This window comes from Neopsephotus bourkii, unplaced genomic scaffold, assembly GCF_033783945.1.
Source record: "Neopsephotus bourkii isolate Nb327-2 ecotype Australia unplaced genomic scaffold, CSIRO-AGI_Nbou_v1 NB_234, whole genome shotgun sequence".
Classification (NCBI taxonomy): domain Eukaryota; kingdom Metazoa; phylum Chordata; class Aves; order Psittaciformes; family Psittacidae; genus Neopsephotus; species Neopsephotus bourkii.
In genome coordinates this window covers 18,521,709-18,536,659 of record NW_026900744.1, presented here as the reverse complement: position 1 = coordinate 18,536,659, position 14,951 = coordinate 18,521,709, and the positions used below count along the sequence as shown (strand labels likewise).

The 14,951-nt window shown below is 45.2% G+C and overlaps 1 protein-coding gene across 1 annotated transcript in view; it reads right to left on the bottom strand.

Annotated features, from left to right (window-relative positions):
- Positions 1-14,671, bottom strand: part of LAMC1 (laminin subunit gamma 1) — a 66,844-nt gene extending 52,173 nt beyond the window's left edge. The window contains exon 1 of the mRNA XM_061345698.1: positions 14,211-14,671. Within this exon, the coding sequence (XP_061201682.1) occupies positions 14,211-14,601 (391 nt within the window). The 5' untranslated portion in view covers positions 14,602-14,671. The remainder of the gene's footprint in view (positions 1-14,210) is intronic.
- Positions 14,672-14,951: the final 280 nt, after the last annotated feature.

Here is a 14,951-nt window from a genome sequence, read left to right as displayed (position 1 = left end):
TAAACGCATTCTTCATTCCTCCAGGCACCCACTGATTAAGTAGGTGAAAGTTGCCAAAAAAAAAAAAAAAACACCACCAAACCACCCTCGCCTTAGGACTAATGAATACAGTTCAAATGTAGGACCAAAGAGCACTTTTTTGGTTCCCAGAAACAGAAAGCATAACCATTTTTACATCTATATTCTACAGAGATGCATCACCATTCATCAGTTGAATCTGTTTGCTGGCAAAGCAGCTCTACAGCTCCATACAGGTGGCAGATGACTTGCAGGAAATCCTCCTCCCAGGAGATACCTATGCGAGCTTTTCATGTCTTCGGAAGCTTTTTAACAAAAGAAATGCTTACACAACATCAGATGTTAGTTCTGCAGGAGCTGTTCTAGTAATTAACCCACAGCACCAACACTTCAGCCTCCTTTTCTCCGTATGTTTAACTCTTACATACGCAACAAGTATCAGCGGCACAAGAATCCTTCATGGGCTCTCTTATTCATCTCTACAGAAACTCCAAGCACATAAAGAGGAAAGTAAACCATGGCAATGTTATTAATTCTAAAATGAGTAATCCTATAAATCTAGTTGCATTGGGATGCACAATCTTAAACATAATTTATGAAAATTAGATTTAGTTTCACAGGGGTTTTTTTAATAATTCTTTGTGATGAAAAGCTTTAAAAAAAGACAAGTGAACTGTTTATTAAGTGATTTCTCCGCTATAGATCATTCTGTTGCCCCTGAATCTGCTTCCAAGAGAGTCAAGCAGTTGCATAAATATCAGTTTGCCCGATTATTTAATAGGTTATTAATAAAAAAAATAAATCTCTTTAATACTGCTTATGCAAAGTCAGCTAAAAGAAGCTAGGACAGCTGAATCTCCAAATAAAGATGTTTTGCATACAGCAAAACTCCACAAGAATTCAGTTTTTTCACTTAAACATATATATATATGTGTATGACTTCCCTGTGAAGATCCTCTCCCAGAAATGCTCTCTAATCTCTTAATCTTTTTCTCAGGTTTCTTAATTCAACTAATGAGCTGCATCCATGTGCAAGGCACAAAAGCAGGAATTTTAGATTGCTCATTTAGCTTGTTTTTCAAAAGTGTGAGCTTTCAAAGCTCAGAGTAGCTCTCCATAATCCAAAGTCCTCACTCTGAGTTCATCTTTTAGGGTGTTTCAAAATATGCTGTAACTGGTGTCCATCTCCATTCCTGGGCTATGTATCCCCAATGCCTGCACTTACGTGGCCCCAGGCGCACTCCAGTATCACCAAGGCCACTAAAAGGTTATCTTTCCATCAAATTAGCTGCTGGGACTTATTCAGGCAAACTGACACAACCAGCCAAGGGCTGCATGATTCCTTACCCCCAGCTGTAGTCAAGTGGGCAGGGCTGAAAGAAGCCAGTGTACCTTGAAAGAGCTTCAAGCCACACCTTCATTCCTTGCCTCCCAGACTGTAAGCATCCCACTGAGCTGCAGGACAGCTATTCTGCAAGGACGCTGATTCACAAATACAAAATGTTTCTGCCTTGTAATCTGTTGTCACAGCAACTGAACACAAAACACCGGACTGTCAGCATGAAAAACTTTGTGCTAGTGGAAAAGTAAAGAGGAGAAGCAGCAGATGCAAAAGATAAAATGGTATGGAGATACACAGCAAGTATTTGAGCACCTCATGACTAGTGTCCATTAGTCAAGCCCAGAAGAGAAAGCCCAAGCTTCCTACAGCTCATCCTTATGGCTTATAGTTCATTTTGGAGAACCGCAGAAGAGTTTCAGTTGGAAAGGACCTTTAAAGGTCACCCAGTCCAGACCCCCACACCCATGACAGCAGGGACATCTTCAACTATATCAGGTTGTTCGGAGACCAACCTATCCTTGTGTGCTTCCAGAGATGGGTTAGACACAACTTCTCTAAGGAACTTGTTCCGGTGCCTCACCACCCTCACTGTAAGAAAAATTTCTTCCTTATAACTAGCCTAAATCTCCCCTCTTTTAGTTTAAAACCATCAGCCCTTTTTCTATTGCTACAGGCCCTGCTAAAAAGTCTGTCCCAATCTTCCTTATGAGCCCCCTTTTAGTGTTGAAAGGAAGATACTTAATGATGGTTTGGTTGTTTTACCTTGGTAACATTCTTCAGAGAAAGAAAGCAGCATGTGTCTTACAGGCACAGCAGATGGAAGACACTCCAGGAACACCTTACCTATTATTAACCCATTTCCAATTCCTGATTCAGAACTACCAATAATCTTTTCCAACAGGGTAAGAATCCTCCCCTAAAAAAATCTTCAAACAAGCCTTTCTCAGGGATGAAATAAAACAAAAAACCAACACACATAGAAGTGATAGGCTCTTTTAACTATCAATACTTGTTCACACCTTAAAGTCTTCTGCCACTGTAGACCAGTCTCTGCTACTAGTTAACAAATCATTAATTCAATGACAGAAAGAGTATGATGTTCCGTTCCACAATATGCAAAACCATCCTCAGTTGTCCTGTAGGCTCTTGTCTTTCACCTCAGCAGGCAGATGCAAGAATAAAGATGTGATCTTAGCATCTACCTTAAAAAGCAGGACAGTCAGAAAGCCACCATGGATTTACAGATACATTTTTTGGTTTGGTTTTTTTAAAGCACAGTGAGGCTGTCCTTATTTTTGACCAGGCAAAACACCTCACAGTATCACCAGAAGCGTCATTTCTTTCTCAAAGGCAGCCAGGCATCATCCAATTTAATCAGTAGCAGCTACATAAGACACCTTTCACAGGCTCCATGCCTACTTTCTGACCAAAATCTTCGACAATGCATTACTTTTTCTACTAAGTTACCTGCTGAAAGCTGACTTTAAAACCTCAGCAGGAGAAAAGCGAAAGCTGATAGATTTTAACTATATGCTTTAAGATTAGCTTCCCTTGAGGGGCCAGCACAGCTACCTGAATAAAGCAAGCGTTTCTATAGACCACATACAGAAGCACATGCTCCGTTTGCATTTTGGACTATTACCAGCAAATTTCTTAAGCAAGTCCGGACATGCATCATTCCTCAGAGGGGGGTGATAAAGAAAGTTTTCCCATGTTACATTGATTACATACACAGAATGGAAACATGAACTGAACACACATTCACATCCTCCACAGGACCAGTGGCAACACAAACACATTTTCTTGGGGTTTCTTACAGCCTGTCTTTTGTGGTTTTCCCAAAGCCATGAGCAGCTTTCTGTGGCAGACCTGGAGGAAGCAGCAGGGATGCCCAGACCCAGCAGCTGTGCAATAGCAGGAAGGACAAAAGCCAGCAGGGCTGCCCACACTGCTGTGAATTTCAAAGACTCATGCAATTTAGCCAGGCAGTTTAAACTTTCTGGTACACAGTGCTAATGTGGCAAACTAACGACTCCAAATTGTAATTGTTTTGCTGAACCACCTCCCCACAACCTCTCTCTATACCCTCTATAAGCAATCAGTGCTATTTCCACCAGTGGGATCACTCTTTCACAACATGTTTCATTCCCTCCCACTGTATTCAAGTTCACGTCAGCTTTTTAGGGGTGGGAGCAATAAAATAAAAGCGGGATCTGGGGGGACAGAAAGGCTGGGAGACAGGGTCCCTCCCATCTGCCACAGCAGCATGTTAATTTTCTACCATACAGTTCACAAAGGAACATGCCACAGCCCTGGAGTTGCGAAACAGACTGAAAGGATGACATGAAAAAGGTAATTAATTCACAGACAAATTAATGAGAAGACATTTAGTACAAGGTTTTGCAACAGGAAGAACTGAGATTCCTATAAACATTTGTAGACTCTTCCATGTAACGGAACAGTGTGACACTGTCCAGCCAAAGATCAGTGTTAGCAGCCCAGAGCATAGCACTGTTGGAACTGCACATCCAAATCCTTGGTTATTCAACCATTAATCTGGCAAATAAAAAAAGTACAAAGAGACCAGAGCCAACTATTTTAAGTGCATCAGAAAACAGTGCAGTTCCTTCCCTGACACCAGTAAGAACTTCACAAGGGCTGTAATAAGCAAAGCTCTGAAGCTCTGCTGACAACTCCAGTACTCGAGCAGACAGTGCTGCAGCTGTATCACAGCTGTTCCTAGCAATTTTGGGATACCATAGGTAGGAGCTATGAATTAGGAGTAAAACATGATTTGTCATCAAAAAAACACCCAAACAAACCAGGATTGTTACTGCCATGGTTTTGCTTGAACTTGCAGAGAATCAAAGTACATAAAGGGTAACAAACCCAATTTTGGGAATCTTCTAATATTCTTCCCTGATGCTACACATGTACTTTCAGAGCCACAGACCAATGAGTTTTCCTAGAGATTTCTAAATATATCTATGAATACCAAATTCAAGGTCTTTCAAGAGTACCTCTTGGATAATTTTTCACTCCATGCTCAAAGACTAGCAGTAGTATGCCAGGGAACACAGAAAACCAGCCTGAGGTGCAAGGCACAGCCCATGTTCAGGATTTACAGCCTTTCCAGCATCTTCCAATAATAATTGTAAAATAATTGTAATACTTGTAAAATGTAGAGGCATTTACCATGATTGTAAATATCAATCCTTCACAAAACCCACAAGCTTCCCTTCCTAACCAAAAGTCAGGTACTCTGGCACTGCAACAACCTACTTGCAATGTTTTCACACAAACTACCCAGAAGAAACAGATAACACCAAATACACTCTCATAATAGTCAGGATAACAGTAAAAAAGCCCTAATTTCCTACAAGTACTAAGAAGCTTGTGGAGAACCTGTATTGTTACTTGCAAAACAAGCTGTACTTTGTTCCAACAGGATCTTTGGTTTAGCTGTCTCAACAGTGGAGGCACCAGGAATGGCCCTGCTCCCTTCTTTTCCACTAGGAACTGGCAGTGGGAGGCAGGGTGTGAGAAAGGGGCCGCACATATGTATGGGTGTATGCAGAGTGACTCTGCTTAGAAAGCAGAAGAGCACTGACTCGTGTAATGCCAGTAATTTAATCAGTTAACTTATGCCTGCAGAGCACAGAGGGAGGGGATGGGAGGGCCATCCCAGCCCTGAGCACCCCTCCCAGTTGCACAGGCAATCCCAGCAGAGAGGTGCCAGGGGATGGAACAAGCTGGGAGGCAAAGTAGGGAGAAAACTAGATTTCACTAAACAGGCTCCACACATGATGACGGCAGTACTGAGAGTTCATGTTTCACTCTGGCAACAGCACTAGCCCCTGCAGCAGCTGCCCCATCTCTGCAGCCCTAAATCTCTTTACTCCAAGCTTTTTATAATCTTCATAACTGTGATGGGAATCAGCAGTAAAAAACATTAGTTTTGATGATGAAAAAAGTGGCTTCAACTCAGGAAAACTTGTAGCTGTCCTTTGATGGGCTGCCTCCGCCACCCCACCAAACCCTAATGTGTGCAAGAGAAGAAAGTACAGAACATTATCTAGCATTTCATCTTGAACTTGCATTGTACTTCTCATCTGAGCTTCACTGGAGTCTGATCAGAACAAAAAACACCAGCCTCTTTTCTGAGGACATGTATAAAGCAGCCAGCATAGGAGGGCAGCAGCAGCAATGCTGCCCACACAGGCTGAGAAGCCACTGCTGGGACCAGATGTGCAGAGAGAAGAACCCCATCATAGGGAGGGGGGAACCTTCCCAAACTGCACAGCCCAGGAAAATCCCAATACCAGGGAAACAGGAGCAGGAAGGAGGTTAAGCCCAAGCAAGCTGCAAGGAGCTTCAGAAAGGAGAAGAAACGGAGAGGAGCCAGAAAACACAAGTAAAGCAAACAGAAGGTCTCCAACCAGCAGAAGCACCAGCTTAACTAGTTCATCAAGTGGCTAATTCAGTGTTGAGAAACTGCTTGTCTTATGTTACTGCAGCCAGGGCAGCAGGACCCATGAGATGTGTGAAGGCAGCCAGCGAAAGCAGAGAAAGCAGCAGCTGGAAGGAAAGCATCAGCTACTCTAACAAAATAAAAGTAGACTGCTGGGCCAACCTCTACAGCCCGACTACTGCACCCACAGCAGGGCAGAAGGAGACATACTGATCCTCACAAGTAAATCACGTTTGTTCAGAAGTTGGGAGGCAAGGGTAGCCTGTCCACAGTCGCTTCCCAGGGACCAGCTCTGCAAGCTGCCAGGAAGAAAAATCCCACTGCAAAATCCCACAGGATGGAAGCATGTAAAGGACTGCAGATGAAAGGGCTATAAATTATCATCATAATGATAAGCAATCCTAAAACAAGAACATTTTCTCTTCACTCGGTCAAGCTGTCCCACTTAACACTGTGATACCAAGAAGCATCTGATGGTATTTTTTCTAGAAGGGACTGATTTTTCATTTCACTAATCTCAGTAAGAGATACTCCCAACACAAACTCCACTTTCCAAAGCACGTTGCTTGTACTCCACAACCTCGTAAGTACAGCATAAGAAAGTACAAAAAACCCCAACACATTTAGCCCTTTTGAAGAGGCTAAATGACTACACACACAAACACAAAAAAAACAAAACCCAAACCCTAACCAGCCCAAGTGCAACATGTAGCACAAGCAGCAGCTCACTAAGGTAGGAACAAGCCTTTTCGGATGCTGAGTAGGTCGAGTCATAAAGCAGACCTTGAAAAGTAACTTACAAGATTAAAGCAGCATGCTTAGAACTGGACTATGATAATGTCAAACACCACAGTACTCCCTTGGTCCTGAAGCAACCAAGGGAATAAGCATTTAGGACAACCCACTGGAAAGCAAAAGGCTACCACATGCAGTCAGCCACTGCCCACTTGAACACACGCTGGGCAAGAACAACCCCCATTATCAAGCAGTTTTTGATTGGATTGGGTAGGTTTTAAGGGTTTGGGGGTTAGTTTGGAGGGGCTGTTTGTGGATTTTGGGGGTTTTGGTTTCTACCCCTCAGATATAGATGATCTTCCCATTACACAGGGTTAAGAGCAATGCAAGGGCCAAGTCTTCCTCCTTTACATTTCAGGCCATCAGTAGGGGCCAGCTGCCACTCCTGACACCATTTAACAACTGAAGCCCTCATCTTCGCTAAAAGCATCTCAAGCCCCTGAAGATGAATTTAGGAATTACCTTATCCTCCTGTGAAAAACAAAACCTACCACAAAGCCAAATCATATAAGCATTTTCTGAAAGTCTGCAACAGAGACAAGAATGTTACAGAAAGCTGAACCAAGAGCCCACAAACCTGAGTCTTTGCACAATCTCAATATATAATCTCTACGAACACCTTAAAAATCTCCCCACAAAACCAACAACCCCCCAAAGCAACGGTACAAATAAGCCCTCAAGCTAATTGGAAGCCTACCTTCCATGTACAAGATGGCACTAGCTTACCTACCAAAGGAAAAAAAGCCAATAATAGTTTTTGTATACTATTTCTAAAAGAGGAAATTTTGAAATTCCCCGTTACTGAGCACAGCTGTGTTGTGTCAGAACTGCAGGCATGATTACCACTGGAAGCAGCTCTTTGATGACTATCACACTGGAATATCTAAAACAAGTAGAAGCATGGAAACAAGAAGTGCTTTGCCACCCAGTTTCAAAACAAAATGCTGAAGATCACTGAATAGTAAAGGGGTTGGGGGGAGGGGGATGGGAGGGCAAAGAGGTATTTGTAGGTCTTTCATATAGGGCTGAACTAGTAGATTAAGTAGAAAAAATATTAAAGACATCTATTTTTATTTCAAAAAAGTTAACTTGACATTTCAGATCCTTTTTACACCTGATGAGTTTTCACCATCTTCCAAGCTTCTACATTATGAAAATTCAGAGAAATCAGTATGTTCTATCCTAAAAGTACCTAGCAAAGGTACAGTCCCACAAAGGCTAACACCATCTTGTGCCTGCAGTCTGGCAGGCTACAAAAGGCAGCCTCTCATATCAATATTCCCAGTCCTGTTTGACAACTGCACATGTCTACTAGCAGCAGCAATTCAATCTCACAGCGCAGTTGCTTTGGTAATAACTGTCCTGAACCTCTCATCGATGCTGATATGACGGCCAACACCACCATCACACCAGCGCGCTGCTAAAAACCCAGCATTACTCAAGTGATGCTACAGACCATGAGAGCAATCACAAGCCCATCCTTTGCAGATGGCTTAGTGTTAAGTGGCTCTCCTAATATTACAAAGAATTCTTAACAGCCGGTGATGCCATAGGTTCTCAACACAAGCATTCACATTTATTCCTCACTTAAAGCCTGTAAAACTTGAGACACACAAGGCTACTGTACACCTGGGGCAGAAAAAGACCCAATATACTCCTGTGTATGTGTCAGAACAACAGAGCCAGCAAGAGTTCTACAATTTATTGGGATACTATGATACCAACTTTATTTTAAAACACTCCATGGTAGACACCAGTAAGCAAGATTTCACGGTTAAGAAATGTGTAAAAGCAGTTTGAAATGGTTCTTCTTGGGCAGGAGAGGCTGCAGCCCAAGGCTGAGCTTCTGAAGGTTATTATGAACCAGAGACGGTGATGTTTGAAGCAACTAGTTCAGTTTAACACACCCAACCTCCTATCCCAGCTAACCCACAGGTAGGAAATGAAGCCAGACAGTGAGCCTGCAGGAAATCACTCAGCACAGTGTCACCGGTGGCAGTAAATGATGAATTAGGGCCCTGAGGACACAGTGAGGAGGTCTCAGTGTGCAACAGTTGTATGATTAAGGACAATGCTCACAGTTCATTTTTTAAATAATTATGGTGAACTAGGTATCCGTTTCCCATCCCATCCATCTGCACTGGAAATTATTTTCTCTACATGCTGTTTGCAGAGCAATCCTTGTCTTCATTTTCGTGGGAAGTGGTAGCCTGGGATTTTCACTTGCAGACTCAAGAGAGGCCAAGAGAGCCTCCTGAAGCCTCAGGCTGCAAGAGAAATGCTACTTAATGCTACTGAATAATCCAGAAATTTTTCAGTAAGCTAATAATTCTGAGCAGCAAATGACAGCTTCCAAGGTTTAAACCTACAAAAGCAACTATTTGACTGTGTCAAAACCAACTATTAAGCCTTTTAGCAACTCACGGCAAGCACCACAAATAGCAGCTGTTTTTGCAGCAAAATACCACACGATCCATCCCCCAAAATAAGTGTTCTGCCATGTATAATATTTCCAAAGGCGTCATGCAGTGGCATCAGCATCCCAAGAAAGACACAAGAGAGAGTTGTTACAGAAAACCTGGGAATTTAAAGGGTATGTGGGAGTGATAAAAAGCTTTAAACCAACTTTCTGTAACTGCACTGAACAACTGCTGGCCATTAAAAGCCCTGATCTCCTAACTACTCATGTTCAAACATGCAAAATGTAAATCCAGCCTTTGCGAGACCAACTAAAATAGAGTCCCCTCAGGGCTCTGCAAATACCATGGCGAAGCCACTGTGGCGCGGGGCCGGCCCTTCCCAGCCTGGGCTCAAGACATCTGCTAGGGCTTCCAGGCACACACACCACCAGCCGAAGTGCCGGAAACACTCAATGTATTCACTACTGTTTCTCAGAGTTTAAATCGCAGCCATGCTGTGCGAAGTTCCACGTGCACTGCCCTGCCTGCTTGTGCTTGGTTTCACGGTGGTTCCCTGGGAAGGCAACGAACCGCAGCCTCGTAAATTTTTAATGGGATAACCAGCAAGTGAAGGGCATCACTCTGCTGAGCTAAATGAAACAAAGCAAGCGACTGCATCCAAGTCGCATAAACTAGATAATTTAAGGCACATTTCATAGCCTGCCCTTAAAAAAAAAAGAAAAAGAAAACAACAAACTGCTTTTCTGTACTAAAAAAAAAAAAAAGAAAACAAAAAAAAGAATCTCGTCTGCTACAAAGAACTGGCAAATCAAGCTGAGGCTGAGCATAAGAACTGGCATCTTGCCTAGGCTTCCTTGTAAATGCCTTCAAATGGCAGTCATACCCCAAACTACGCTTTGCAGACAAAGTATATATAACCAAGCATCATCACTCTCCTCAAAGCCAAATAAAGGACTGAGCAGTTATAAAAGGGGGAGGTGAAGGAGACAGGCAGTCCATTTCTCTTAACAACCAACACCTTTTATAAGTTTTTCATTTAAACATATAAGATACCATCCAGCTTGGTGACATGGGTTTCTAGGCTGGTCTACAGTAGGGGTTTCAGAAGAATTTAAGAGCAGGACCACTGAGGTCTAGCACAGTCTGTCTATGCCTGCAAACACAGCTAATGCATTTTTAATGAAAGCAAGCAGCAATTCATTTTTCTTCTTGAAAGGCAGGCTAGCAGACAGCTACCTTCCAGCACTGAATGACAGCTCCTCTTCCCAGGGAATGAGAGATGAAGTAATAATTGGTCTTTCCTGCCTACCAGATAGTCCCAAATTCACAGCTTAGACCACCAGCATTATCAGCCAATCACATCTCCTGGGCACTGTCCCTGCTAAGATGCAGCAGGTAGTCACCCACACTGGAAAAGGCAGACCGGACTGCTCCTAGCTTCTAGGCTGTTGATAAAAGCAGACTTGTTCTCAGCAGAGGCAGAGCCACACCACTGCCATGAAACATCCACCATCGGTGCTGAGGATGCTGCCTCTTTGTCTGAGAAACAAAACACTGGGATCATGATAGCTGAAACTGAGCAGATATGGGCAGAAAGTAAAAGTATTCAGGGGAAAAAAAAGAGAGGTGGCTCTAGCAGGGCCAGCTGGTAGTAAAGGAACAGGGAGGCACATGTAAAAGTGAATTAAAAAAGATGCAGAAACAACAGAAAGCACACCAAAATTAGAGCTGCAGAGAAAGAAGTAAGAATCTGTTCTAAAAAAGATACACCATCAGGAGTCTAAATAGCAAAGCTGTGCTAAAACATATGCACACAAAGTGTTGGGGAGGTGCCAGAACTATCCCAATGCTCCCAGCAGAAGCAAACAGCACAGACTGCAAAAATAACGTGACACTCCAGCTTCAAAAAAGCAGACAACTAACTACATGCTGTAATGCCTCAGCTTCCATCTTCTATGTAAAAGCTGGCACTGCCGCCCCAAAGTCTCTTATTCCTGGAATATATAGATATATTCCCGGAATAATTCCTCCCAGGGGGTAGGGCAGTGGTGGGGGAAAAAAAGGCTGGCTGGGTCTAGTCTAAATTTGAAACAGTTCAACCTGAGGATCTGGAAAACAGGGCAAGCAAACGGGTACCTTTCAGAAAAGTGGAAGAAAGGACACAACAGTGCTCCCCCCTTTTCTCACCCACTAACCTAATTACCCAGACACCACCCTGCCAACAAGTTCAACTCCCCCTTCTCCTGATTTACAGCTGCAACCTCACATCTCAAAGCTTCTTGGGGGAGGACTCTTATTTAAGGGGTCTTAATACCCTCTCAATACAAAGAGAAACGGCTTTTATAACTCCAGATGTTCCTTGCACAAGGACTGGTAATTACCCCAACTCCCCTCTCCCCAGGGAGCACCCTAACTTCTGGGCACAAATCTCCTTTCCAAACACTCCCAGGACCTGAGCCTTTAACTCAGTAGTAATGATCTGCATTGTGTTTTTCTATATCAGGCTCTTTGGTACAATCTAGTCTGAAAGCTAAAGGTTTTTACACATGTTCTGAACCGCAAATTGTAAGAAGATTCAAAGAAACCCACATTCACACATTGGCAACAGACCTGCAGTTCTTACTGACCTTTTGCAGGCTCCAACAAAACATTACACTGATCTCCACAGACTAAATATCACTCGATGTAAATCAAGACATCCCAAAATGCCAAAAACGCAGCGAAGGGTGGCATTTGCATGCTGAAAGCCTGGAGCCAATGCTGAATGGGCACAAAGCAGTGCTAACCATTCAAGGATACCAGTGCTTTTAGAAATATAGGCAACTGCTGCATCAAACAAGGATAAGGGTTTGAGCACACAGCCTAATCTTCAAAGACCATGCAGAACTAACTGCATAAAAGGGCTTTGTGTTCCAAAATGCATTTATGTCCTACTGAGTATGCAAATGCTTGTCAAGCTCTTTACCTCTTCTCTTACTGATGGCAGTAATTAAGTGTCCTACAGACCATGGTGTGCCATAGGGAACAGCCCACAGGCACACATAACCACAGCACCCAATGTCTCACACGAAGATTATTTGAAGACTTCACGGAAGTACAGCAGAGCAATGCTACAGAGGAGTCTGGGGCATGCAAGACTAAAATGGCACTTTGCAGAACTCAACACTTCTCCAACCTTCCGTGAACTCCACAATGCATACAGAGGTGTACAGGAATATTTACTGCTTTCACAGCACGTGCACAGACTGCTTAATGCTTTGCTATCAGTCATCTTAGAACTAACTCCTGCCACCACCACAACAAGCTTCCATGCCTTAAAAGGGTTTATACACCCTTTTACCTACTCAAAAACCTAATTCAAAGGGAAAAAAAAAGGGCAGGCGGGCAGGGGGGCAAAGGTGAAGAAGTAGGAGAAGAGGGAAGAGAAACCCTCAAATACCTGAAGTCAGCCAGGCAGCTTCTTGCTTAAAAGTTATACTCTAAGTCTGAAAATACACCAGAGCAAACTCACAAAGCTACAAGAGCCTGCAAACAAACCTGAAAGCCAAGCAAGTGACAACAATCGTGTTGCAATGCTACAGTATTTCAGAGATGCAGTTGTTTCCATCAAAGAAATATCCACATTTCCAGGACACAGCACACTGCTTGCTCCAGTACGCTGGAAAATCATTCTTTTTCAAAGAACACACATACACATAGAGGTGCACAGAGTCAAGGACAGCAGTAATACAAACATGCCTATAAACTTTTACCTTGATAATGAAAAATCACAATGATTTCTATTAGAAAAAATGTTTAGATCAAATCTTAGTTTACTGTTTTTCCAAGTGTCCTGAATAAAAAAACAAATATATATATGTATATATAAATAAAAGCCTATCTCCCTTTATCCAAATGATTGCATACACTTACATTGTATATTTATTTTGAAGCTCCTAACACAGAGAAGGTGACCCCTGGTACAGGACTCAGCACCATCGTCTCCATCTCACACAGTTGTGAGCTTTCACACAACCTGTCCGTGGGGTGTGGAGCCCAAGATTAAGCTCCCTGACCCCTAACAGAGTTTTTTAACCTCTGAATTACACTGAGACACATATCTGATGCTAAACTTCAGGTTCTACAGCTGCTCTTGACTGGCAATTGTGAATGGTTACAGTGGGGCTTCTTGAAATTCTTACTTTATTTAATGACATGTGGTTTTAACTTTCTGTTGGCTGGCTTCTCTTCCAGTTCTAAACAATTACCCTTCTTCCATGTCACAACAGCTTAAATAACTGAATGAACAGAGGAAAAGAAAAGCTTATCCACAAACCAAAGCAAGGCCTAAAATACTTTATTCCAAAGGATCCGCTGGGAATGCCAATTCATCAGGAAATTCACCTTCTCCTTTTATTGACTTGATGTTACGGGTTCTGCAGTAATGCCAACTGCTCTCTGACAAATCTAACCGACCAACTATTAAAGGACGCTGCCCCAGGATAAGAGCATACAGAGCAGATGTTCCCTTACACACACACGTTTTGCCGCAGTGCTTGCCACTTTTCAAACCAGCCTCTCCCAACTGAACCCCAAGCCTGTTGTCTGGAAGACTTCAAGATACGAGCTTCCCAGTGCACGGGACGAGACACGCTCACCATGCCCCCCACACGACTGCCAATGCTGCCACTCACAGCACGGGCCATTTGTCTCACACATCAACACCACAACCAACGTGGATTTCAACGAAGCAACCCCTTGCAGTATTAATTGTTGTTTTGCCTGAAATTCAAGTTCGTAAAGTACTATGCTGCTGCTACGGTTATCCTTAAAATGCCAGCAGCCCAGAGCAAAGATCCCATGTCCTGTCCTGCAGCATCAGGCCCCAGCCACACCCGGGACCTCACCGCAAACCTTTCCTTGAGACAACGCCACCCCAGCCAGGACCATCGCGGCAGGGCTTGTCTACACCCGCCGAAAACCCGCTTACGGTCACTTACTACCCCAGGGGCCAGTTACAGCCACCTTTAACTAATGCGAGCCGAAGCAAGGGGGGCACTAAGAACCCCGGCGCAGGGCAGTTCCTCGGCCCGAGCCCCCTCTCCCCGCCCCGCAGGGCTGCCGCTGGCGTTGGCGCCGGTTCCCCTTAGGGCAGGGCAGCGTAGGGCGGTGCCGGGGCCCTTACCCAGATGCAGGGTGAGGTTAACGGCGGCGGGGTGCTGCACGCCGGCCAGCATGGTGCGGCTCTGCCACCAGGTGGCATCGGCGGGGCTGTTGTAGTCGGTGAGGAAGGCGGCGCCGTGCTGCAGGTGGGGCTGGGCGGCGTCGCAGAGGTGGCAGGACTGGGTGACGCCAGTGACGCCGGTCTGCACGCAGTACTCCTCGGCCGGCGTCCCGCACGTGTGTGTGGCCAGCACCGTGGCGTTGAAAGCGGCGTTGACGAACTCGGGCATGCAGCGCTGCGGACGGCCGGTCCGCTCCTCCGTGCACTCGTCCATGGCGCCGCCACACCGCCCGGGCAACCACAGCCACAGCACCGCCAGCCACAGCGCCCGGCGCTCGCCGCCGCCCCCCATGGCGCTCGGCCGGCGGCGGAGGGGCTGGCGGAGCGGCGCGGGCCGGCGCAGGGGCTCGCTCTCTGGCTACCGCCGCTGCGCGCCTGGCCGCGGGCTGCGATGGGATGGGCCCGGCACCGGCGAGGCGAGCCGAGGCGGTGCGCGCGGCCGGGGGCGGGGCTGCGGCGCGGGGCAGGCCGGGAGCGGAGTCCCGCAGGCTGAGCGGGCGGGAACCATCTCAGCCGCCCGGAATGCGTGCGCTTAAAGGGGCGATGCCTGCGGTGGGGCCTCCGTGAAGAGAAATGCCCGTTTCTCGCCGTACGCCTGTCTGCGTTCTGCCGGTGTTCCCCCGGGAGCGGCCATGCCCGGTG